Raw genomic sequence first — 24,099 nt, 5'->3', positions numbered from 1 at the left:
TTCATGCTTCAGTCCAACTCATAGCCTAGTATAGAGCCATTCCCTCCAACACGTAAATAAAAGTTTAAATTATCTTATAGGCTCACTTAAAGTACGTTTTGATGACGTTGCTGACGGGGAAGGCGAAAAATACGTAATTCCTTTTTACCTCTGTCGCTCTGACCCGCCTCTTCTTTCATACCCCTCCGTCCCGTGGCTGGGGGTCCGTTTTTTTATCGTTATTTTATTTTTTATTAATAGTAAATTATGGTTCTTAGATAAAGGTAACGGTTTTTTACTCTTTCCCTACACCAAAAACTCTACTAGATAAGTGTTTAAGATGGATTAAAGATTGTGGGAGGGCATATTGTAACACATCTCTCATTAGTTTCATTACATTTGGACCATTAGATCCAAAGATATTGTGGATTGAATACTGAATTTACAATTTTGACATTGGAAATTAACTTTTATTAAAAAAAAATCTATCGACTCTAAATGCTTGAATCTTTTTAATAGAATAGAATATATTGTAGCACACCTCTCATTCAAATTTCAGGACATTTGGACCATTTAATCCAACGATATTGTGGATTAAATACTGAATTTACAATTTTGACATTAGAAACTAATTTTTATTAAAAATTTATTCATTCTAAAACCTTGAATCCTTTTTAGTATAATAGAATAGATTGTAACACACCTCTCATTAAAATCCGATCATCCGAAGATATATTCAGTCTTAGCACTGAAGCCATGGCCATCATTTTGACTTTGGAAAATAATTTTTATAAGAAAAACTATCCACTCTAGAAGCTTGGACCCTGTTTAGTATAATAAAACACGCCAAAACACACGTCTCATTAAAGTTTCAGGTTATTCGTACGTATAGGACAAAGGATCTGGCCAAAAAAGCTACCTCCTCCCATTGAACTTAATGTTAATTTTGGGTTCCTTTGAATAATCTTCAAAGTTCAGCTTAAGCATGTAAATCGAATTCTTTGAACGGGCTTCTATAGCGCGAGCAGCTCGCTATGAAGTTGTAGCCAAGGAGTACTAACTACATAGGAGTAGAATTGGTAGAAAATGTGTGAGCTAGAAAAATTCTTATAAGGAACCCCGAATTAATAAACTGGTCCCACCGTCTATTTTTTCCAAAAACGATAATTAATTAAGTGGTCCTTGGGAACAGTGACCCAAAGTTTTGAAATAAATAAACTGATCCGAGCAATTAATAAACTAGTTTTGGACTTGTAAACCTGTCTTATTTCCAACCATGGCCAGGGAGGGTATGGTTATGAAAGGGCTGCATAACTTGTAGAACTCTTTAAATTATTTAATTTTAAGTGAATTTAAATAACACTTTCAATTACAAAAAATGTTTTCACTGGGCACATCTTTGTGAATAGTTGGGTATCTTAGAAACAACGTTTTAATGACATTTGACCGTAAACCTTTGCAATCAAGGTCACAAAACAGTTCAAAACCATTCATATCCAACATACGAAAGGCAATTACCAAGAATTGCTCGAAATAATGAAATTCAAACAAGAAATAAAGAAACTTAACCTAACCTTAACATAACAAATATAATTTAACCTAACCTGTTTCTAATCTAACCATTGGCTATTCTTAGAAAGAACCCATTAGCATAACTAATAGGTTTCAGATTTCAAAGGTTAATCCAAACATTCCAACTCTTTTCCTTCATTATGAGCTTGGATTTGGTTCTGTATCCATGTGAGATATGACTCAACTTTGGTCATGACGTAAGGATGTTCGCTAATTCCACATGTTTCGGGTCCCCAAGAGACAAGGCCAAATAACTTCCAATTATCACCAACTTTACTGACAGCAGGGCCACCACTATCACCCTATAATAGCAGAATTGATTTACTAGAGTCTAGGTTTAGACAAAATACATGTTTTCCGTAAAACATTCTTACAAAGCATGGTGACGAATAACCTTGAGTGGCCCCTAAGCAGATGGTTTTATCGAAAACGGGTATTGGAGTTGGTAATGACTCGCAAGTGGTACGATTTAAAATAGGAACTTCAACTTGCTTCAGATACAGATGCCCTCCAGATCCGAACGTACGTCCCCATCCAGTAACGTGGCAGGTCGTACCCGGAACCAGGTCTTCAGCGACTGATGGAAGGCATATGGGTTGAATGGTTTGGCTAAACGTTACTGGAGCGTTTAACTTGATTAATCCGATATCGTTCTGAAAGTACAGCATGTTTACAACAATATCCATTAAATGGAGGTCATATTAAATACTACAACCTTTAGATTGAGACGGTCAAAGTCTTTATGAGAACACTTTAATTCCGCAAAACGTTCAACCTCGCCCTCGTCCTTGACGTAACGATTATAGCTACCCAATATGACCTTTAACTGACTCAAAGCCGCTTCTCTAGAAGGTTTTTTCAATTCTACGTTATTGAAAAACTATTTTTTCACGCTTAAAAATGTTCTAGCCTATAACTTACTCGACGCAATGTGCGGCGGTCAAAATCCATTGATTATTGATAAGTGAACCTTTAAAAACGTTAGTGACAAGTTATTTTTCATTTACCGGTAGCTTCCGGTATTGAGTTGATAATTACCTCCGCAATAGTGGCCGCTAGGATAACTAAAGGAATTTTGCAAGCTAACTTGCCATGGCCAGCTACCTCTAATAGCAATTTTACCACCAACGATTCGGTCTCTTTCATTCCCCAGCTCAGGCACGATCGGCGTTAGGCCGCACTTTTCCGGTAATATGGAAGTAACTTCCTGACCTACAAAAGAAAGGGGTAAATGTAGAGTAGAGGCGTTTGATAGAGTTCAAACAAATGAAGAATCAGACGTACTACAATTTGCTTCATCAGATCCATCTCCGCAATCGTCTATTTTATCGCATTTCCGATCGGAAGTAACGCAAAGACGGTTCTGGCACCGGAAGTAACCTTCTTCTTCCGAGCAAGAATCTAAAATGAACCGCAAACCCACCACGCAAGTTTCTCAGTGCAGGGTCAAAGTTGCAATTTCGAGTTTAGACGAGACTACGAACCTTTATCGGTTACGGTGTATTGTAGATCAAACCCTTCGTACTCTAACAAATCGTCTGATATTAAGTTTACCCATATTTTTTTATCGGTACTTAAGGTCAACGGATTAGGTAAGGGGTCACCGAATCCGCAAAACCGTTCGTAGGCATATTCAATGTCGTAAATTTCGAGGCGATCTTTGTCACAGTTGTTACTTAGCTCCATTTCCAAACGCAGGAATTTGAATGTAACGAACTAGAATGATTTAGTGAGTGTCAAATGTGAAAATTCAATATCAGTTCATTTCCTTTTATGGTTAACTTAACAGATGAAACTTTCAGTATGAAAGTTTCAAATAATAACACTTTACAAAGGATGGGTGACTTGGCGAAACTTTTAACTTCCTTTGTGCTATCAAAAGCATATAGATATAAAAACATAAAGTACATTTCGTTGAAACTGGCTCGCGCCGTGTAATAGTGTTGACCCCCCCTCTGCATGCGTATGATTAACTTCACAGCTGTGAATAGGCTCGTAAAGTAGCAGTTGTTTTTATATCTATACACTTTTGGTGCTATCTTTTATCATCTTCAAATCAGTTTACCCACTCTTTAAATAATTTATTATGCAAATTTCCGCTGACTATTCTAAAATGTAAGACATATCTGACCTCGAGGCCCGAAAAATCTTTTCATAAAACCAGAAAACTTTCACGGAATTTTTTGAAGCATAAATTCACTTATTTAATAAAAAGGGAAGTACTTTTTTAGAAGATGAAACTCTGAAACTCGATTATATTATACTACTCTTATATTACTTTGCCTGGAGGGAAGTCGGTGTCCCAAATGCAAAAAGCGTTGCTCGGGTAACGTCCGATCTCCGTTCCGGTAACTTCCGCTCCATTATCGTCCAGGAGACGAAGTGAGGAACTTCGAAGAATTCCGCTGGTTTCGTTCAGAATTTGAGTCGCTACGCATTCGAACTCCGATATGGGAGATGCGAAAATTCCTTCATGAAAGAATGTAACAATTACATTTCAAAATTAGCAAAGAAGTAAAACGAAATTCCGAAGAATGTAGTGTGTAGGTATTACTTGATATTAAAAAAGAATAGAGTAGAAAACGTTCCATTTTTGATGAAAATAACTTTTGGAAGTGGTTTTGAAATCGGTTTAAAACCAATATTTCCAAGTAATATCATACTGATTACGAGTTAGTGTGAATTTTAGCACATGTCAAGATATAATTCGATTTAAATCAAGATTAAGGAGATAATTGGGTTTAATAAGATTAAAAAAATAATTGAAATAAAGTGTTGAGATAACAGGGAAATCCGTAAATCATCTACAGTATGTCATTTGTCGCTATCATTGCCTGGCTTTTTCCAACTTAATTAGCTGTGACGGCTTATTTACTGTGTAAAATTAATTTCCCTAAATAAATTTGCATATCGAAACCCTTTGAAACCTAATTTTCGTCAATTTATTAATAAATACGCTTGGCATATTTCGGAATTGATTTTAGGCGAAGCAATTTGGGCGACTGTACATCTCATAATCTATAAATACCTTCATAACCTAGACAGGCGAGTTATATCTGCTAAAATAGATGAATCGATATTCTTGGAGATATAAATTACCCCACTACACACGGTGTTTCTGATGAGTCTGCCATAGAGTGTTTTAGGGATGACCCCTTAATTAAATTAGAAATCATTGTCTTGAATCAGTTTCTTAATTAAATTTAAGGGGTCATCCGTAAAATACTTTGACCAATCTTAACTCGAAAACAGTATCTCGGACGGCAAAATGTAATAGAACATAATCGACTCAAAATCGATTTCCCAAAGAACATCCCAATTAATTTATGGCAGACTTATCAGAAACACCCTGCATATTATTCAGGGTTAGTGCTGGAACAGTTTAGGTTGTTGCCTGGTAACCAAAGCTAGGCAAAGTTTCCCCAAATTTAATTATAAAGATGAGGCGCAAATAGTAAAGCCGGATTGTGTCGTATAAAAAGACCGAGGTAAGTATTTTATGCCCCCCTTTTTTCCCAAAACCTTATTCCCAATTTATACCTTAACCTTCAAAGGCATAAGCGGTTGGTTCCATGAATTAGGTTCAGTCATCAAGGAGATTGATGAATTATAAATATCTATCGATTTACCTTGCGCTCCGTATTTCTGATTTCCAAGAAGTCGTGATTAATGATTAACCCGTCCTAGTTATACTCTATACTCGGGGTTAATATGAACGAATGCCTATGATAAAACCTCATGGCTTCGCTGTTTTATCTCTGCACCTATTACTCCTCAGAGATAAAGCAACAAGGGAATCAAACCGTCTGCAATATTTTTTATCTTTTTTCCGAAATGAAGTATATACATTCGGTTTTTAATACAGGGTGTTTTTGATAAGTCCAGGGCCGTCTATAGAGAGTTTGGGGGCCCCGGGGAAAATGACGAAATCTCGGGCCCCCTTCCAGACAGTCCTACAAGTGGCCCGGGCGCTCTCTCTCTCGACGGCACTGGTCTACCATCAACAGAGTAGAAAGTGTTGGAGAACATTGTTATGGGCTCCGTAACATTGACCCCTAAAACAAGGAAAAAGCTGTCACACATGTGCATGGAACATAAGTTTATACGATATGTTCCATAAGTATGACACTACCAATATTTCGTAATGCTAGAGACTTACTGAGAGCTAGTTCGAGAACGACGCGAGAATTGACTACACTCGGTTTTGCAGTCCATATTCCTATTTAGTCTGTACTAAGCCTTTGACATACGTCGTTGTACGAGAATTTATGACGTTTCACCTACGTCACTTCATGACAAGCTCTCAGTAAGCAGTGACAAACTTATGGAACATATCTTTCTTATATCGAAGACTATTGAAGGTTGATATGTCTTACATCCACATGAGTGACTAGTTCCTTGTTTTAGTGGACAATCAATGTTTGAATCTAAATGTTGTAGATCCCATGTTCTATGACACTTTCATTCCACTCGTTTTGAACCTATGAACACATTCATTAATTTATGGCGAACTTATCAAAAAACACCCTGTATATATTTTAGTGGGGGCAAGTGTTACCGTAAAGGATTATGTAGGATTTATTTCCCAACAAAGTCCAACAACAAAAGCTAAGAAAATAACAGTGAACTCACGTCAGTTTGCCACAACCAAATCTATAAACAACATGTTTCTTAAATCTTGTTGTTTACTACGAAGTTTTTCTTTTTTTTTTACTTCCTGGTATGTATATACATACTGTAGTGTTTGAGCGGTTTGGACGTATATAAAACGAACGCACGTTCAAAAAATGTAGTTTTTGTTCTTCAAGGGGAATTTGGTCGCTGCAAGCCGCTGAGAGAGTATCCTTCCAAAGAAATAAAAGCTTTGGAAGACAAATAAAAGAAAAGCTTTTAGCAAACTAATAAAAGTATTTCACTTTGAAAGCCTATATGGCCGGTCCACTAAATCCCGATACTTTTTTCTTTGTGACAAATGCAATATGTACTGAGAAGATTTTACACATTGTTTCAATTGAATCCATTGAAAAGGGGTTTTAAACCTCTTAGCATCGAACTTTCTAACCCATCATACGCAGGCTCACGTTTCAATTGTACACAAAACGAATTCTACTTGTAAAGTTAATTTAGAACCGATTTCAAAGACTTTGCTATAGTGCTTGGGAACGGTACCTATAATCAAAAGCAAATAGAAAGTGGATGAAAGTCTATTTGTCTGCATAGAGTGCATGGTACTGAGAAGGGAGGAGCTACGGGAACTGGACGTCAATATTGGTACTCTAAATTGCATGTGATGAGCTAACGACTTCCAATATGGTCGCCGCCAAAACTAAGGTAAGAGATAGGAGGGCATGACGTCACGTGAAACTTCGTAGTTGTAGCAGACTGTGACGTATTTCATATAACTTTTACCCACCCGAGGATGCCCTATTAACAGTCCCTCTAAGCTTAGAACCACCAATAAATCTCTCTAAAGATAAGATCGCTAGGGGTTCAATAGCTGTGAAACCTCACTGGTGAAAGAGCGTACTCAGCGTAGGTTTTCTATACATAGTTTTCAGACTATGAGGATTCATAACATTTACACAAGGAGGTCTGGCTTTTGACTCCACCAGGGAGTCTGGCCTCCTTGTGCAAATGGTACGGATCCTCCTATAGCCTGAAAACTGTTAATTCAGCAATTTAAACCTTACAACAAAGTTCTCTATCTTATTTATTCCCAATAATCTATTTTAACCGGTTGCTTGATACGCTTGGAGTTATTCACTTAAAACAAATTCACTAAACCTACGTAACATAATTAAGATCAAAGTTTCGCCTTGTTTCTAATCTGATTCCTCTTTCCTTAAGCGGTCATAAGCTAAAGCGGCTCTTCAAAGCTTAGTTAAGACTACTAAGAACCTTAGAACCTTATTAAGGCTAAACTCATAAACAGAAACTCATAACTCGAAACCTTAGTAACGATTTTATGCCATAACGAACCGTGATTCTATAACCAAAATATACTAAATGATTTACTACACATTATATAGCTTAGGAACATGGCACTAAACAGCTGTATAGGGATTAGGGCGGTGTCTCGTAAGCTGCTTTGAGTGTCTTTTGAATATAGTATTGGGAAGATGTTAGTCAAAACCCAACTAAATATCGATCACGTGATGAAATAGTAATAAGATTCATCATTAAGACGATAAAAACTTTAGTGTAATTATTAAGTAGGCAGGAGTTACGCCCATGTTTTGATACATTTTAGTGAAAAGTAGATGGGACGGTGTTACCTTTTAGAAATCAAGGGGTAGGGCACTAGGGGTCATTGGACAGTCCCCCCCGTCCAAAATATGATTTAACTTTTCTGAGCACTGTAAACTGAGTAGCAGAAGTGTACTATAAAATGGATTGAAGTGTGCTAGTTACTCAACTCAACATGTGTGACCATCTATCCCCGTTTTTAAGGGGCCAATCACCATGTTCTTTGACACTTTCTACTCATTTTGACCCTAAGAAGAGCCCACCCTTTAATTCATGGTAGATTTAACAAAACACCCTGTATTTTAATTGGAATTAAAGATTTAATCAACCCTATACTGATTAAATTGAATTTAATTGGTTGGGGGGTGTTACGGGTTCGCGAAATGAAAGGGAATACTTTCAAGGAACCCTTTTTAAAGCATACATATCCACTTTCTAGAGTAATGGCATCTCCAAGCCTTTAACTTTATTACGCTCTGTGGGTATTTAACAAGGAGTGCCATTACTCTATAGGCACCATCCATTCATCCTATACCCTCTAAAAATATTTTCTCCCTTATCATACCAATAACAACATCATATGTAAGACTTAACTTAGGCTGCCTTAAGATTTTAACTGTACTATTATTGCGTAAGAGGAGAAAATTTTCAAGGAAATCTTTCTCAATACAGCAAGGCAGAGGTCCTTAAAGTAACCCAACGACAAACAAGACGGCCCAAGGGCTCGTAATAGTAGCCATATCGTACGAGTGAATAGCCCCTCTATACCCTACCCTAATGAGTGGATAACCCCTCTATACCTTACCCTAATGAGTGAATAGCGCTATCTTTTACAATGCTTAAATGATTTACCATGCATAAAATCAGAGTGAATAGCCCCTCGATTCCCCACTCTAAACAGTGATTAAATTATAACCGTATAAATTTACTTATGCTGTAATTCTAATATTCCGGCGAATCGAAGAACAGATAGTTTTTAGTGATAATCCCCTCGATGAGTTTACAACATAGACTTATGCCGATGCACACTTATCGCATCTTATAAATTTCTAACAAGGACTTATGCCCAGAAACTTTTGAAAGAGAAAGTTTAGTTATAGTGATTACGCATTTTAGTGATTATCCCCTCGAATTACCTTTAGCAATGCTAAAATGATCAAACGCATAACGCTCATTTAACACTATGTTAGCTCTATCTAAACCCACATTTGAATTAACCGCCTAAACGTTCCAGTCAAACATAACATAGATGACGATAGCTACCGAACGAGAACGAAACACATGAGGAGCGCGGTAGAAAAATCGTTATCTATTTAATTAGCACATACATAAAAAGAAAATAAATATAAAAACCCCAAACATACAAATTCATAAGTATCCGACCCCACAGATAAAAATTCAAAAGTTTCCGACCCCACAGATTAAGAGGTACCCCACCCCATATCACCCCGACATTTTAGAGATAAAAATAAATAATAAAAAACTCGGAGTTTCTATCAAGTCTCTATGGTTTAGTGGTTAGAACGTTTGTCTACTACGCCAGCGACTCGGGTTCGATTCCCGGGTCTGACCTGAAAAAATTTTAATTATAATTAAATCTCTAACCGAGCCCAGTAACCCCTATGGGTGGGTTGTGGTAATATAAAGTTCCTTTTAAGCTAAAATCTGACGATAACGAAGCGACAACCCCGGCCACTACTACTACTACTACTACTACTACTACGGACGGACGGCTCGGGTCAAACTAAGAGCCTATCGTATACTACGATATGGCTAAAAAGTACTCTCTGCTGGTATTAGTATGGTCGTATATTGTAGCTCGGAGCGCTAGCTACCGAACTAGAAAGTGTGTTACAAGTTTTATCTCTCTAGTGACGGAGAGTATTTCGTAGGCTTCATTCGTAGATTCGATTTGGTGTTGGAAGCGGTCCCCCGAAAGACGTCCCGCGTGTCGACCAGCGGCTCTTTTTCCCCATTAACAGCATGGTTGAAAGATCGCCAATAACAATTTGTTAAATTTAATTACCGTAATTAAAATATATGATTGGATAATAGTATAGTATCAAATCTATGAACGTTAGTTGATTAATTATACTCGTTAAATCATTCAAAATGTTAAGGTAAGTTTATAAAACTCAATTTTGTAATTACTTGCTTGAATAAATTATGCAAATTTATCATCATAAATGATATATAGTTATAAACTTTGATGTTATGTTATGTTACAATCGTTTTAAAGAGATGGAAATAACATATTTTCAGTCTTACTCAAAATGGTATTTGTTGATCTAATCGAGTTCTCCGGATGACATAATTTGACACTATTTTAATCTTGTTTAACTTGATTTAACTCCAATAATTGCCATTGAAACCAAAGGGTGTACATCGATATAAAATGTTCCACTATTTGATATTTGAATTAAAAAATATTTATAAACACACGCGAGCATAGTTCAACAATTCCTTAACGGTACAATTTGAAGAAAACCTTAACATTATTCTTTCAGTTATCCGCGTAATAGTAAAATCCCCATATTACCAGCTTCACTCAGAGTTCGTTTGAAAACAAACTTTAATTCACACACATTAAAGCACGTACATAAACTGGAAAACAAACAAACTCGTTTAAAGGCCGAGATCCAACGAAAAGGCTCTAGGCGAACTCAAAAGCCAGCTTCAAACTAGCAACAGACTGTGGAGGTAGACTGTGTATCCTTCCCTCTGGGTACGCTCTTGTTAGAGGGGATACTGTATGCGCCCAATAGGGCATGACACTGAGCTAAGATATAGAAGGGTATGACGTTTGCATACGTAGTTTTAGCCTAACTAACTGGCAACACTTGTTTTCACACTATCTAGTGTTTATAATCAATTCATATAGAACTTCTTTTCATGGCTATGTACCTCGGCCTTTAAAAAAGTGCATATGTTTTTAAGTCCAAACCTTTATCAGGCATTGTGTTGTCAACTTGATTAAATCGAATCTATCTTATGCCTTACAAGCGTCAGGCTTTTCACCTATGTTCCAAACCTTAAAAACATAGATTCTGTATGTTTATGAGTTCACAATGAAAACTACGCGTAGAGGCAACACCATAATGGTTTCATTTCGGGGCGCTTGCAGACGTGATCGGTTTTCTGATTTCAGCGAGTGTTAGACCCCTCGTATAAAATGTTTTCAAAACTTCAAAACACACAATAATATATGTCGTAATAACTTACAACTACAAATATTATTAGCATAATTATGTAAATAATCAAATGAATACGTATTACCAGGAATACATACAACAAATTGGAATGATTGTGTAGCAATTTTCTTAACGTATCTAGGCGGATTTTTTGAGAAGAGCTCTAGACTAATCATAACGTATGACGAATTTTACTTCGCTGCGCACGCGCCTGACCTCGCGTTGCTACCAACCAATGAAAGACATCAGAATTAGCAGGTGTGACGGATAGTAAGTTCTCAAGCCCGGCCCACAACACGCGCATGGAAATTAACGTTGGAGATATGGGCGCACAATGATTCCAATTATCAGTATGTATTCCTGATCTGTTATTACTGTATATTTTAAAATTCACGCGCGTCATGGTCATCGATGGATGGGTGGTTCCCGCATTAATAACACGTATTCCTCTAATACGTACAAAATTGGGAACCCGGGCCTAAATCAAATACGTTGTTATAATTGAACGTCGCTTTCCAAAATACTAATGAGATGGTAAAATAATTCCCTCCCAAATCTAACACACAATCCCCCCTAGCGAAAATTTGCGCCAAAACAGCCTGAAGTAAAAGAATTCCCGCCTTTGAAATCGTGGCTAATAAGGGTAATAAGAGATTAAATATTGTTCCAGGCACAAACGAGACTACTTAATTAAGAAGTTCTAGATGGCAACCAAAATTTTATGCTTTTATTATGAATTGATTTAAATTGAAAAACGAATAAGGGCATTTTTGACAGAATTTTTCGTGCGTTACCATTTCAAATGAAATCATGTACATTGCAAGAACTAATCATGTTTTATGTTGTGACAAAACAGCATGTTCTGATTTATGGAAAATTGTGGCGCACAAAAACCATTCTAAAAATTTAATGTTATGTGTTACGTAATGTTAAGTCAAAAGACAGACAGAAATCATGCGCGTATAAGCCGACTTATATATTGGTTCTAAATACTTCATTTTTGTCGAGTATGATGAATTATATAAGCGAGTTACTAAAGGTCATAGGTCGTGTACTTTTTAATTGAAATAATCGCATTTACTCTATTTGATCGAAGTTCTGAACTTGAAGATATATTATGGGTTTTAGGTAGGGTAAAATATGAAAAATGGTTATCCAATACCCATCCGAAGATCAGCCTAGTTTATTCATGGGTACATATTTATAAATTCATATTATAATGAAACTGAATCCGAAACTAGAATACATGGCCCCATTTTCCCACCAAAATCTTTTCTTTCCACTGTTGCTCGCCGCAAAGCAACGAACGCGCTAATGATGGCCCCCGAGTTTGAAACTCGACGAAGTTTTTGTTGAAATATATTCATTCAAAGTCGATTAATGAAGGATAGAAAACGGGCTAAGGTGATTAAAGAAACCACCACCACCTTCTTCGGCCTACATTACCATTCAATCGCTTTCAACGTACAAGCAATAATGAAAGAGAAAGTTCAGTCTACCGGGAATTTGAATAAATACTTTGACCTAACTTTGCAAGACTAAAATATTTTGACAGCTAGGAGTAATAGAACCCGGTGTGACATTTAAGTAGAAGAAGTGGGCGTATATAGAATCGAGTTTCACCCCTTTCAGAGGACAGGATGCCGGACTAATTTGGGGCAATTCGAAAGATTGATGTTTAGGCCTTAACTGTAACTAATTTGGTCGTAAAAATATTTCTAAACCAAGGGTTAAACCAATATAACTGGTAGAACGTCACCAAGAAACGATGTAAGCTATCTAAGAACGTTCAAAGATAAATTGCGTTGAAGTGTGTCATAATCTCAGGGTTTTCACCCACTATTATCCCCGTCATAATGGCGATCATATAACGATCCAGTGAAAAACAAAGAGTTCATTGAAACCCAAGATACGTTCTTAGGTCTTATATGAGTTCTGTCAAGAAGTGATGTCTAGTTTATTAGGGAGAAGGTATAAATTTGCCACATTTCCAGCTTTATCTCCTGTCCAAACGTTGGTCCGGAGTTAATCCCCGCCTCTAAATTACAACCAACATCTTATTAGTTCTTGAAAACTCACGTCAGCGCGATGCGAATGACGAAAATTTCGTATTTTCCGACTGAAGGGAGGCGAAATAGCCCGGCCTCATTTTACGTCCCCCCTTTTATTTTGAAAGGGGGACTGGGACTATGGCGCACGTGAATACTTAGGCATCTTATACCTTCTCCCTAATAAACTAGATATCACTTCTTGCTTCTGTTATGTATCCCAAAAATGAGGATACATAATAAGAGAGTTTGATGCAACTGACCAAAAACCTCGTAGGAAAACGTGCAATGCATTAGAAGTAAGATATTCAAATATATCACGAGAAAAATAAGGCGTATTTTTAAATTTTTTCGCATCAAAATTAGCATTAAAACGTACAAGTATTTGAGAAATTTAAACTTACAATATTGGACGGCACCTATTTAAACACTGGATGTCTATTAGCCTTTATTATCTCGTGCAAGGCTGTAACGTCATACAGATCTAACCCAAGGTTTAACCTATCAGGGCTTATTGACTTTAACAAACACACTCTTAACTTAATCCCTTCATGAATGAGACAAGACTCAATCCCCTACATGATCTGCTTTGATTAAATCAACTAGTTGATTAAAATCTGTTATCTTCATATCATAACAGTTCAAGTCCGCAAATGACCTAATTTGAATATTCTCCTTGTTGAAATTATATCAGATAAAATGATAAGTGTAAATAATCATGGATCTTAGAAACCCTATAAGGGACTTATGAGGTTACCGCCCCTCTTTTGTCGAGTTGTACTGTGGAAAAAATGACTAAACTTCGCTGGTCCTCTCTATAATAAAAGTCCATGAAATAAATACTGATAATTTCTTGTTCGTGATGAGACTTGAAGGGACATTAATAACCAGGGGCAATTGGCAGATAGATACACTGTTCGTCCAATTTATCATTGTTATATAGGGAATTCCGGTCACGTATTTCGCTGCATTCAATTTCCAGCAGACCCTTTAAGGACCCTTAAGGGAGAAAAATGCCTAACAGCTTGCTTCTTAGGGCCAATGCTACTAGGCCTAGCTGCCTTGCAATCCAAAATTTCCCCCGAGGCCTTTGATGACGTATACGATTTGATTTATGAATTTCGACTCCGATATAAATCACCCATACCAGTATATCGGTTTTTGCCAGACAAGTCTGTTTCACTGAAGACTGCAGTTACGATGGAAACCAGAGGTCTATCACCGAGTCACAAGTTAGAAGTTACGCTAGAGACTTACAGCTCGAGCTAGTTCGAGAAAGATAAGCGAGAATTGAGGTCCTACAGACCTACACTCGGTTATGCACTGTCCATCTTCCTATCTAGTCTTTACTAAGCCTTAGACAGCGACTCACCAGGCGTCGTTTTACCTCGAATCTATGACCTACGCTCCAGTTTGTAACCAGTGACAAACTTATGGAACATATCTTATGAATTTATGATAGCAATTATAATAATAAAAGTTAGTGGAAATGCTGAGCCTTATTCTTGAGATTGGATAATACTCATGGGTGGGCACTTTTATCGACGAACAGTCTAGATTGCTGCTACAAAATGTTCGGGTTATCCTTAAAACATATTTATTATTCTAACTTTCAACGCAGGGTTTGGCAAACTTGAAGTAACAAGAAAACAGTGTTTTATTGTTTAAACTACGATTAACACTAAAGCTTCCCAAATTTTAAATTACGTAACTTTCAAGATTTCCATATCCCGTTGCAACCCTGCAATTCTTTTTCTTCAATAATATAAACATAATTGATAGGAATGCAATACCAGGGATAGATTTAATTTTAGAAGTAGGAATGGAGAACAGAGTAATCTGGTCGCGCGTCAAAGTCCCGGACCCCCTTCCCCGGGACGGAGGGGTGGTATGAAAGAAGAGGCGTGTCATAGCGACAGAGGTAAAAAGGAATTGTATATTTTTCGCCGTCCCCGTCAGCAACGTCATCGAAACGTAGTTTAAGTGAGCCAATAAGATAATTTAAACTTTTCGTTACGTGTTGGAGGGAGGGGCTCTATACTGGGCTATGAGTCGGACTGAAGTAAATACTAACCGTTCTCCATTCCCACTTCTAAAATTAAATCTATCCCTGGCAGTACTTATAAGGCATAATAATGGACTTTTAAAGGTATTGAAAAGTACTCTGGTATTGGGACGAACTGCAATCTCTTGTCTAACAAAGGACAAGCCTCCCATCTCTTCAAATAGCGGGTGTTTTATTAATATGTCAAGTTACAAAATTGATAAGGAAAACTAAAGATAAAAAATTAGTCAAGTGAAAAGCCAAAGAGACTTCGAAGTAAATATAATCGTTGAATTGAGGAAATAATGTTACGTTCAGGGTGAAATCAAAGTTTGTGACGTTTTCCTTAAACTTTTTCTACATCCGTAACCAACATTTGATGGACAAAAACAATTTTTACGAAACCCATCACGTGCGGGGTCAAGGTAAATTGATTATATACATATTTTTATTAAATATGTCAGTGTTAAAATTAACGGTGTTAAAATAGAGGTTGCGTGGACACGCTACGCTTTTATGGGCAGTTAATTTTACGAGCCTTGGGGAGGAACACCTATTGTAAAATGTTTACGTACTATTTTGTAGTTTATTCTGTTTTTAAGAAGAGGTTGGATATTTGTCAATATAGATTGGTACAGGGAGAGGGGAGGAACTACGGGAACGTGACGTCAGTATTAGTAGTCTAAATTGTATGCCCTGAGATGACGACTTCCAATATAGTCGCCAAAACCGAGTTAAGAAAAGGGAGGGTCTGATGTTTGACCACCATATTGTCTTAACAACTTACTTTATTAGGGAGAAGGTATAAGATGCCTAAGTGTTCGCGCGCCATAGTCCCAGTCCCCCTTTCAAAGTACAAGAGGGGACGTAAAAGGAGGCCGGGCTATTTCGCCTCTCCTCAGTCGGAAAATACGTAATTTTCGTCATTCGCGTCGCGCTGACGTGAGTTTTCAAGAACCAATGAGATGCTGGTTGTAATTTAGAGGCGGGGATTAACTCAGGACCTACGTTTGGACTGGAGATAAAGCTGGAAATATGGCGAATTTATACCTTCTCCCTAATAACCTAGATATTACTTCTTGGTCCTATCAATGTTTCATAATAACATATCGAGGAGAGAGGAGACTGCGGTCCAACCCCTTTTACAGTTAAGCAATCTTGAGTAAACGACACTTACAACATTTCAAGGACATCGTGTCCAATCCCTCTAAAATACTTCATCCCCATCTCTTTGCGAATTAACGATTTTAAACGCAATTCCATTAAAAATATTTCATCCTAAAAATCGAGAAAAATACTTTTTTATGACGGTATTTTTTTATTATTGGAAGGGAAGTATAATTAAGAGAAAACCTTGAGAATGATTCGGATTCCGACTAATATTTTTTTGTTAAAATCCATTAATAATTAGTGATAGAGTTCGTCATTTGTAAAAAAAAGTTATGAAATAAGATGGTACTTCTTGCCTCACCTATCCTATACTTCAAAATAAAAGATTTTGGGAGAGAACAGGGTGTTTTTTGAAAGGTCTGTTAGAAATTATTGAGGCTATTTCATTGGGCCATTTTGAGTAGAAAATGTTGTTATGATGATTAGGCCTAAATGAACCATGTTTCTTTCTACAATTTTAAAGAAGATACAACTAATTAAGTTTCCGTAATGGCGCATAATGGACACTAAGCGTTAGGCTTTCCCGCGAAGAACTGGGGATTACTTCTATTGGACGAATCCGTCAGGTGGTACTAGGCAACCAATAGGGTACTTCCCTGTGCTTCGCGGAGAAGCCTCTTAACCTAACGCGTAGTGTCCATTACACGCCATTACGGAAACTTAATTGCTTGTATTTTCTTTAATATTGAAGATAGAAACATGGTTCCAATTGAAATATTCATTATTTTATACGGTCTTTTGTTTAAAAAAGACAAAAATCAAGCCCGGAGTTTCCTTTTAAGCAAAATTAAAATTGCAATCCTAGTTACAATTCCACAAGCTATCCTCGTGACCGTTAAACATTTTGATTCCGAAAACTGTGATAATGTTAAACTGCCATGATTTTATTGCATAATCGAAATATTTCAAGTACAATACGTGTAAAGAGCGGGCTCAACTTCACTCCGCAAGAATGTTTCCTAACCGAAACTAATAAAAGCGTTTTGTATACCGTACATGTTTTGGGTTTAATAAAAATTCCTTCTTTATCGATGAAAGGGCCCGAAAATTCCTATAGAAGGGCTGCTGGATCGATTTTTGTTGGTGGGGGTGAAAAAGACTAGAGATTAAATAGGAAACTATGTAGCGAGCGACAGCCGCGTATCTTAAGAACCTAATTTGGCTCCAAAATCATGGCAATATTAGGGTTGAGGCTTTGAATGATTAAACTGTCAATTTATTCCCACCATTTTTAATTAATTTATCAAAATGAGCTTTTACCAAGAAACATCAGGTTCACTAAAGAGGGGCTAGAGAAATTTCCTTCATCGTTTCTTAAGTTTAACCGCGCTTCAGGGTTGCTAGTAATTTGTTATAGAGTAATGGCACCACTCTGCCTTTGACTTTATTACGCTCTATGGGCATTTAACGAGCAGTGCCATATTAGAGCATCTCCTTCATGTTTGGAACTGAAAGATCAGTGAATCTAACAGCTATAAGCTTTTCAGTCTGTTGTAGATATGGGTTAAATTACACGCGTCACAAATGACTGACAACACATGTCTGCACACAATCTATGTTCTATGACATTATGCCGTCCAGGTCACTGTTTTCGAGATATGATTTGAGTGTTTTAGGGATGACCCCTTAATTAAATTAGCAATCTTTGTCTTAATCAGTTTCTTAATTAAATTTAAGGGGTCATTCGTAAAATACTCTTGACAATCTTAACATGAAAACTGTGGCACGGACGGCAAAATGTAAAATCGCTCAAAGAACAGCCCCCTTAATTTATGGCAGAAACGCCTTGTAAGACGATACCATGAAATCTCATGGAATGAATCGAATAAGTTCATCGTAATACGTAATACCACCACGGTACATACCACCTTTCACCTTAAAATATGTTTGTTCAATCGATTTGCAACGACGTCATAGACGCGTGAATCCCTGAAAAATTCGTGGAAAACAACTTTGAAAAATTTTCTAAAGTTGTTTTTGTTTGTTGTATACCTTGCCAAAAATGTTTTATTTTTTTATTTTTTCGAGTTTCAACATTTGAGTGGTTTAGATTTCTCCTGAAGACTTGAAGTATTTCATTTTCAATTAGTGAAGACATAAGTTCATGTTCCATAAGTTTGTCACTGGTTACTGAGAGCTTGTCGCGAAGTGACGTAGGTCATAGATTAGAGGTAAAGCGACGCCTGTTCAGGCACTGTCAAAGGCTTAGTACAGACTATATAGGAACCGAGTGAAGTCAATTCTCGCTTGTCGTTCTCGAACTAGCTCGAGCTGTAAGTCTCTCAGTAGCATAGGTCGTGTCATACTTATGAAACACATCTTATAAGCTTATGGTGAAGGGGATACATTGAACCTGATAGTTGGTTGACGGAAGGGTCACCTTCAATATATAAATGGTGACAGGTGACTTGAGGTTTGCTTTATCTGCGAGTACGTGTTCCCAGGTTATATAGGAAAAATTGAAAAGCTATTTCACCCCTCCCCCTGTCCCATGGGAACCTCTTGCTTACGAAGTTACGAGACCATTAATAGTATGTTTTCGCTCCAGGTGGGATATTTAATGGGATGGGTAAAGAATGATAAGCCAATAACACGTTGAAATTGATTTCTATGTGCAGGTGTTTTAAATTTTATACCCTTATTCATGCGTACTTTGCAATGCTGCCAAAGAAGGATTTTATAAATGCACTTGGTGCAAACTGAACTTGAACCGGAATGTATAGCCTGATTTATTTTTAAACTCCAACAAACCTTTTCAAAGGGGTTTGGTTGAACGTGTCAAAGGACCTAGAAATAACCCCATTAATGGTTTTATCCTCGTTATGTAAACACTTTATATTTCGCTGGTACGTTTGTCAACTTAAAATAGGTTAAAAGACGCAATAGAAGACAGGTCTATACATAGTTTACAGACTATGAGGATTCATACCATTTACACAAGGAAGCCTGGCTTTAGACCCACCCAGTGAGTCAGAGTCCTTGTGTAACACCTGAAGCCTGGCCTCGCTGTGTAAATGGTATGAATTCTCCTAATCTGTAAACAAATGGAAGTAAACAACTTATTATGAAAAATATGAAGTAAGCATCTAAAAATGGTAAAGTTAAGTCACCAGACCTTGAGTAATTTAAGACAAACAATGTTGAATAATGAATGTTTTGAGACACAAGAACAAAGGTTTAATATATTCCTATCCAGCTTATTGAAAATGTCTTTCTCTAATACTCTTTTCCTTGGCTAAGCCTAAACAAAGAAGGACATATTTTCCTATATTTTCATTCCGTGTTATAAACCTTTGTTGCAGAATACGCGAGATGTGACACAATGAAGACCCATCACGTGTCTAACTTCAAAACACCTGTAATCTTCTAGAAACCATTCGGGAATGCTACACAGGATCAATATGGCGGCGACAGGAAAAGATTATGGAAAGCCAATACCTTACTTAAACTCGGCGGATTACAGTTCCCTATTGGATCCTTCTCGCGTATTGGAACTATTCGTATTCGGACCCATTTTCTACGCCAGCATTTGCGCCATCGGAGTGGCTATTGTTAAAGCTCTGATAAATTCTATAACCAATAACCTAGTACGATGCGAATCGAACAAACCGACGTTGTATTATAAAGAATCAGATTTTTCGCGTTTCCTGTTACGAAAAATTCCCAGATTAACTGAAAATTACCGTACTCCACGTTGGTGTCTTCACCCGGACGTTCAATACTTGACTAAGAAACTTATCTCTGATCCCAAATCGAATCGAGTTCGATTTAACCGGCAGTTTTTCCAACTCAAAGACCGGGGTCTCGTGGCTCTAGATTGGGCTATACCAGCGACCAGCTTCTGTAATCTCAACAACTGCGTTTGGAGCGACAAAAAGAATAAAACTGTGCTTTTGATACTACCAGACTTCAATGGGACATCAGTGTCTTTAGGTTAGAATTCTGGTCAGTGTTTCTAATCGGCGTCGTTTCCAAAATGCATTACACTATAGCATCATGGTTTCACTCTTGGTTAAACGATATTGACCAGTCTTGCTTGGCTTTTTCTTTTGTAGGTACCATCTGTAGCGAAGCCTTGAACAGGGGCTTTCGACCAGTAATTTTTCATCGTCGAGGACATGGCGGATGTCCCTTGACCACTCCTAAGCTTCAACCATACGGTGACCCGTCCGATTTAAGACAAACCATACAATACATCAAGACTAGCTCCCCAGTTGCCAAACTGGCAACGTTAGGGTACGGCGTTGGAGCCGACTTGCTGATGGCATACCTGGGGGAGTTTGGGTCCAGTTCATTCGTTTCCGCCGGGGTGGCAGTGTCACCCTTGTATGATCCGGAACTTATGGGCAGAGAAGGTATTAGGCAGCCATATTCATTCATCTCTTCATTAGCATACAGGTGAGTTCAATCACAGTCAACAAAAGCAAAACTTACGTAACATTAACTGGCCCAATAAGTTAAGAACTAATTAAAGTGTGTTAAACGTCAATGTATGCTATCAGGAAAATATAGAAAAACACATGGAATCTTTATCACCATGTCCCCACTGTGTAAGGATGATACTTCTAGAATTGGGCGGGTTCTCTAGTGGGCCATGATGACGCCAATGATGAAATAAATATATATAAGATTCCCGCTTCGCCATATGTTTTAAAGATATTATCTATAATTTGTTTGTTATTTTTTCACATTACAGGAAACTCATAAGCACACACGTCCACGTTCTGCGCAAAACGGCGGACATACGACGCGTGTTCAAAGAAAATCGCGTAGATGAAGCGGAACGAATTCTTCACTCCAAGTCCATTCTATCTCCATTACAACCATCTAACGACAAGAACACTCCCAATAACTTCCAACAATCTTTCTGGGAACGCAACGCGCCCTTGAGGGACGTGGACGATATCTCAACCCCTTTATTGTGCGTCAGTAGCCGGGATGACCCTTTCCTGACCCCGAACTCTATCCCATACGAAGTTTTTAAAATGTACCCCAATCTATTACTCTGTGTGACGGAACACGGAGGACACGGGGCATTCTTACACGACCAATTGGATGACACCAAAAACCATTCTTGGCCATGGAAAGTGTCATCGTGGGCTGACCTATTGGCTCTCAATTTCTTACAAGCTACGATGGAATTCGCGGCGTTAGAAGCCCGTTGTCAACGGAAACGTATTTGCTTATCGGAACTGATTTAAATTAAGGGACTGGCAATAGCGAATAAAAGGGTAGTGGTACATTCCCAATTTCCCATAGTTACCATTTCGAAGGTCCCTTTAAACTGTACCGATAGCTTCCACGGATTCTTGCTCACACCATAAGTTCATAAGATATGTTCCATACATAAGTTTGTCACTGGTTAAAAACTGGAGCTTGTCATGAAGTGACGTAGGTCATAGATTCAGGGTAAAGCGACGCTTGGTGAGGCAATCTCAAAGACTTAGTACTGCAGACTAAATAGGACCTAGATGGACTGCAAAACCGCGTGTAGTCAATACTCGCTTGTCGTTTTCGAACTGGCTCTCAGTGAGTCTTTACATTACGAAGTGTAGGAAGTATCATACTTATGGAACATATCTTATAAACTTATGCTCACACTAAGATTATTTCTCTATTTATTTTAACATTTTTTGTAGAAAACTTAAAAACCTTTGTAGATACATCATTAAAAACTCCTTTTTATTTTCAAGAAATTTTATTCAAGATGATTCCTCATTTTTTTTCAGCCTTTTTGTTGTCACCTGTTTTACTCAAACACTCCTGTTATTCGCCAAAAAACAAAAGAATTTGTTCAAAGTTACCTAAAGACATTCTTAATCTTTATTAAAATACTTACGCCAATTGTTTTCATCGCAGCTTCCTGAAAGAAATGAAAATGAAAAAAAAAGTATTAGTAAAATTCAATGTCTTTTAGATGTTGACTACCAATAGAGAAACTTACATCGCTCTGATCCTCTTTCTATCCATATTTTAATTAAGTAAAAGGTTACAATTAAGAGTGTTAGAATTAAAAGCTAAATCGCAGTACATTTATACAAGGTGCTAAAAAAAACCGTGGTAGGACCGAAGTCGATAATGCTATATGACATTTACCCTAAAGTACTACACACCGTTTACAAGTAAATACGATTAGAGTGTTTTAGGGACGACCCCATAATTAAATTAGAAATCATTGTCTTTCAATTTCTTAATTAAATTTAAGGGGTCATCCGTTAAACACGATAATCGTAACTTATTAACGGTGACCCTTAGGGCAAAATATCATGGAACATTTTTGACTCAAAAAATCGCTCAAAGAACCCAATGAAATACTTCGGTTCTATCACCCTTTCTGGAACACTGTGTATTTAAAGATGTCGAATCTTACCACATTTTTCAAATTTTCATGAATTTTTCTACGAGTCTCACGAAATGAATTCATCTCCTATCGAAATTATATAAAAAAAAATTAATAATGAAAGATAACCAAACTTAGAGAAGAATAAAATTGGGGAAACGTTAATTGAACTATCATACACCTGGTGTGGGACACATGATTTGCTTAAAACATTCTGAGATTTCGACCTTTTCCAACGCCGCCTTCATATCGGCAAACTACGAAGCAACGAAATAATAAGAACAATCACTTAGAAGTTCAGACACTAAGAAAACGAAATACTTACATTCGACATTGTTTGCAAACAAGCGAGTTTTTCCGTTTCTCCTGAAGATATGTTAAATAAATAAAGGATAAACTAAGACTAAGTGATATTAAAATCATCCTTCCTCACCACAGACGAGCGAGTGTGTCAGTTCCCTATCTAAGGGTCCATTAGGAATGCCTTCACTGTCTTTCGGTCCCGTAGTTGTAACTACTCCATAAACAGCCAGCAGAATGGCGACTGACAAGAAATACCGATTCATGATATGTTATCTAAACTGGTTCTGGAACGAATTTGGACTAACGTTTTATGAAATTCGGACCTTATATATTCGAAATAAGGTTATTTATTAATTTCGTATTTGTTCTGGTTTTTGACACAAATATGATTCAGTGTTTGCATAGTTGAATATTCATCTCAGCTGTGTAAATCTAGCTATTATATATACCGTTTAAAGGCCGATTTCCAGCAAAAAGGGTTCTAGCGAACTGAAAACCGAGCATCGAGACTAGCAATGGAATGGTGTGACCGTGCACCGATTTTCGAATCCCTGCTGGGGCAAAAGTTGGAAGGTTTCTACTAAGCTAACTGAAAGCCGTGCGATGTGGTTCTAGAGAACAGAAGATACACTATAGAGAATTTCCTTCAGGGGAAAGCCAAAATTCGGGTGTTAAAAAATCTAAAAGGTATTATGCAGTTCATCTTCGGTTTGCTAGAACTACATAACACGGCTTTCATTTAGCTAGAACCCTTCCAACCTTTGCCCCCCAGCGGGGACTCGAAAATCGGCAGGGTCGCTCCATTGTAATAGCGTTTTCCTTTGGGTCCTCGCGGAGCGCTCCCAAGAAGCAATAAAAATGGTAGAAGTAGTTTCCAGCTTCGTTAAAGACTGTTTTTGAAGAATAGGATCTCCTAGTTTTATTCCTCCATGGGAGCGCTCCGCGAGGACCCAAAGGAAAACGCTATTAGTCTCGATGCTCGGTTTTCCCAGTTCGCTACAAATACACTTTTCGTTGGAAGTCGGCCTTTAAGCGTGGAATTCTATATCCTGATGGAGAAATTTAATCTTTTGAATTATTTGCCAAGTATAATAGCACAAGGTGAATAATCTAACATTATTCTACTTGTGATAATAGTAAAAGCAGTGAAATAGCAAGGTATGTCATTTCCGTGGAAATGTTCGTTATTCGGTACATAATCAAAGT

The 24,099-nt window shown here is 37.4% G+C and overlaps 3 protein-coding genes across 8 annotated transcripts; 1 reads left to right on the top strand and 2 right to left on the bottom strand.

Annotated features, from left to right (window-relative positions):
- Positions 1 to 2: 2 nt before the first annotated feature.
- LOC149702747 (chymotrypsinogen A-like) lies at positions 3 to 20,044 on the bottom strand. Of its 5 annotated transcripts, XM_089866648.1 has the most exons (13): positions 6,468 to 7,627; positions 6,288 to 6,395; positions 6,110 to 6,204; positions 5,928 to 6,032; positions 4,106 to 5,606; positions 3,830 to 4,020; positions 3,036 to 3,267; positions 2,836 to 2,952; positions 2,590 to 2,763; positions 2,473 to 2,521; positions 2,267 to 2,396; positions 1,926 to 2,204; positions 3 to 1,853 (listed from the first exon to the last, which is right to left on the bottom strand). In XM_089866648.1, exons 5-13 carry the CDS (start codon positions 4,140 to 4,142, stop codon positions 1,659 to 1,661), a joined length of 1,404 nt encoding a protein of 467 aa, XP_089722774.1. In that variant the 5' UTR covers positions 4,143 to 5,606; positions 5,928 to 6,032; positions 6,110 to 6,204; positions 6,288 to 6,395; positions 6,468 to 7,627; the 3' UTR covers positions 3 to 1,658. The 5 variants fall into 5 exon arrangements, with proteins under 5 accessions (XP_089722774.1, XP_089722775.1, XP_089722776.1 ...); XM_089866649.1 differs by having other exon boundaries at positions 4,106 to 6,395; positions 6,468 to 6,657; positions 6,721 to 7,627; XM_089866650.1 differs by having other exon boundaries at positions 4,106 to 6,395; positions 6,468 to 6,877; positions 6,965 to 7,627.
- On the top strand, positions 9,579 to 21,946 carry LOC149702746 (protein ABHD15-like). 2 transcript variants are annotated; one of them, XM_089866653.1, is made up of 4 exons: positions 9,579 to 9,917; positions 19,553 to 20,183; positions 20,306 to 20,648; positions 20,947 to 21,946. In XM_089866653.1, the coding sequence occupies exons 2-4, from the start codon at positions 19,634 to 19,636 to the stop codon at positions 21,449 to 21,451; spliced, it is 1,398 nt and encodes a 465-aa protein (XP_089722779.1). In that variant the 5' UTR covers positions 9,579 to 9,917; positions 19,553 to 19,633; the 3' UTR covers positions 21,452 to 21,946. The 2 variants fall into 2 exon arrangements, with proteins under 2 accessions (XP_089722779.1, XP_089722780.1); XM_089866654.1 differs by lacking the exon at positions 9,579 to 9,917 and adding an exon at positions 14,961 to 15,505.
- LOC149702745 (uncharacterized) lies at positions 21,888 to 23,496 on the bottom strand. Its single transcript, XM_089866655.1, has 7 exons — positions 23,024 to 23,496; positions 22,916 to 22,956; positions 22,770 to 22,847; positions 22,621 to 22,677; positions 22,195 to 22,212; positions 22,090 to 22,113; positions 21,888 to 22,013 (listed from the first exon to the last, which is right to left on the bottom strand). The coding sequence occupies exons 1-7, from the start codon at positions 23,154 to 23,156 to the stop codon at positions 21,966 to 21,968; spliced, it is 399 nt and encodes a 132-aa protein (XP_089722781.1). The 5' UTR covers positions 23,157 to 23,496; the 3' UTR covers positions 21,888 to 21,965.
- Positions 23,497 to 24,099: the final 603 nt, after the last annotated feature.

Source organism: Phalangium opilio, unplaced genomic scaffold (assembly GCF_054372755.1).
Source record: "Phalangium opilio isolate 3A_F unplaced genomic scaffold, DU_Popi_V2 ptg000017l_1, whole genome shotgun sequence".
NCBI classification, from domain to species: Eukaryota; Metazoa; Arthropoda; class Arachnida; order Opiliones; family Phalangiidae; genus Phalangium; species Phalangium opilio.
Note: the sequence above shows the minus strand (reverse complement) of the source record. Positions and strands in the feature narration are given on the sequence as shown.

Coding starts and splice junctions, on each gene's coding strand:
- LOC149702746 (XM_089866653.1), top strand. CDS start 19,634: ATGCTACACAGGATCAATATGGCGGCGACAGGAAAAGATTATGGAAAG. Junction 20,184..20,305: donor TGGGACATCAGTGTCTTTAG/GTTAGAATTCTG, acceptor TTTCTTTTGTAG/GTACCATCTGTAGCGAAGCC. Junction 20,649..20,946: donor ATCTCTTCATTAGCATACAG/GTGAGTTCAATC, acceptor TTCACATTACAG/GAAACTCATAAGCACACACG.
- LOC149702747 (XM_089866648.1), bottom strand. CDS start 4,142: ATGGAACGTTTTCTACTCTATTCTTTTTTAATATCAA. Junction 4,021..4,105: donor CTATTCTTTTTTAATATCAA/GTAATACCTACA, acceptor TCTTTCATGAAG/GAATTTTCGCATCTCCCATA. Junction 1,854..1,925: donor GTTATTCGTCACCATGCTTT/GTAAGAATGTTT, acceptor CTGCTATTATAG/GGTGATAGTGGTGGCCCTGC.
- LOC149702745 (XM_089866655.1), bottom strand. CDS start 23,156: ATGAATCGGTATTTCTTGTCAGTCGCCATTCTGCTGGCTGTTTATGGA. Junction 22,957..23,023: donor GACACACTCGCTCGTCTGTG/GTGAGGAAGGAT, acceptor ACATATCTTCAG/GAGAAACGGAAAAACTCGCT. Junction 22,848..22,915: donor GTTTGCAAACAATGTCGAAT/GTAAGTATTTCG, acceptor GTTGCTTCGTAG/TTTGCCGATATGAAGGCGGC.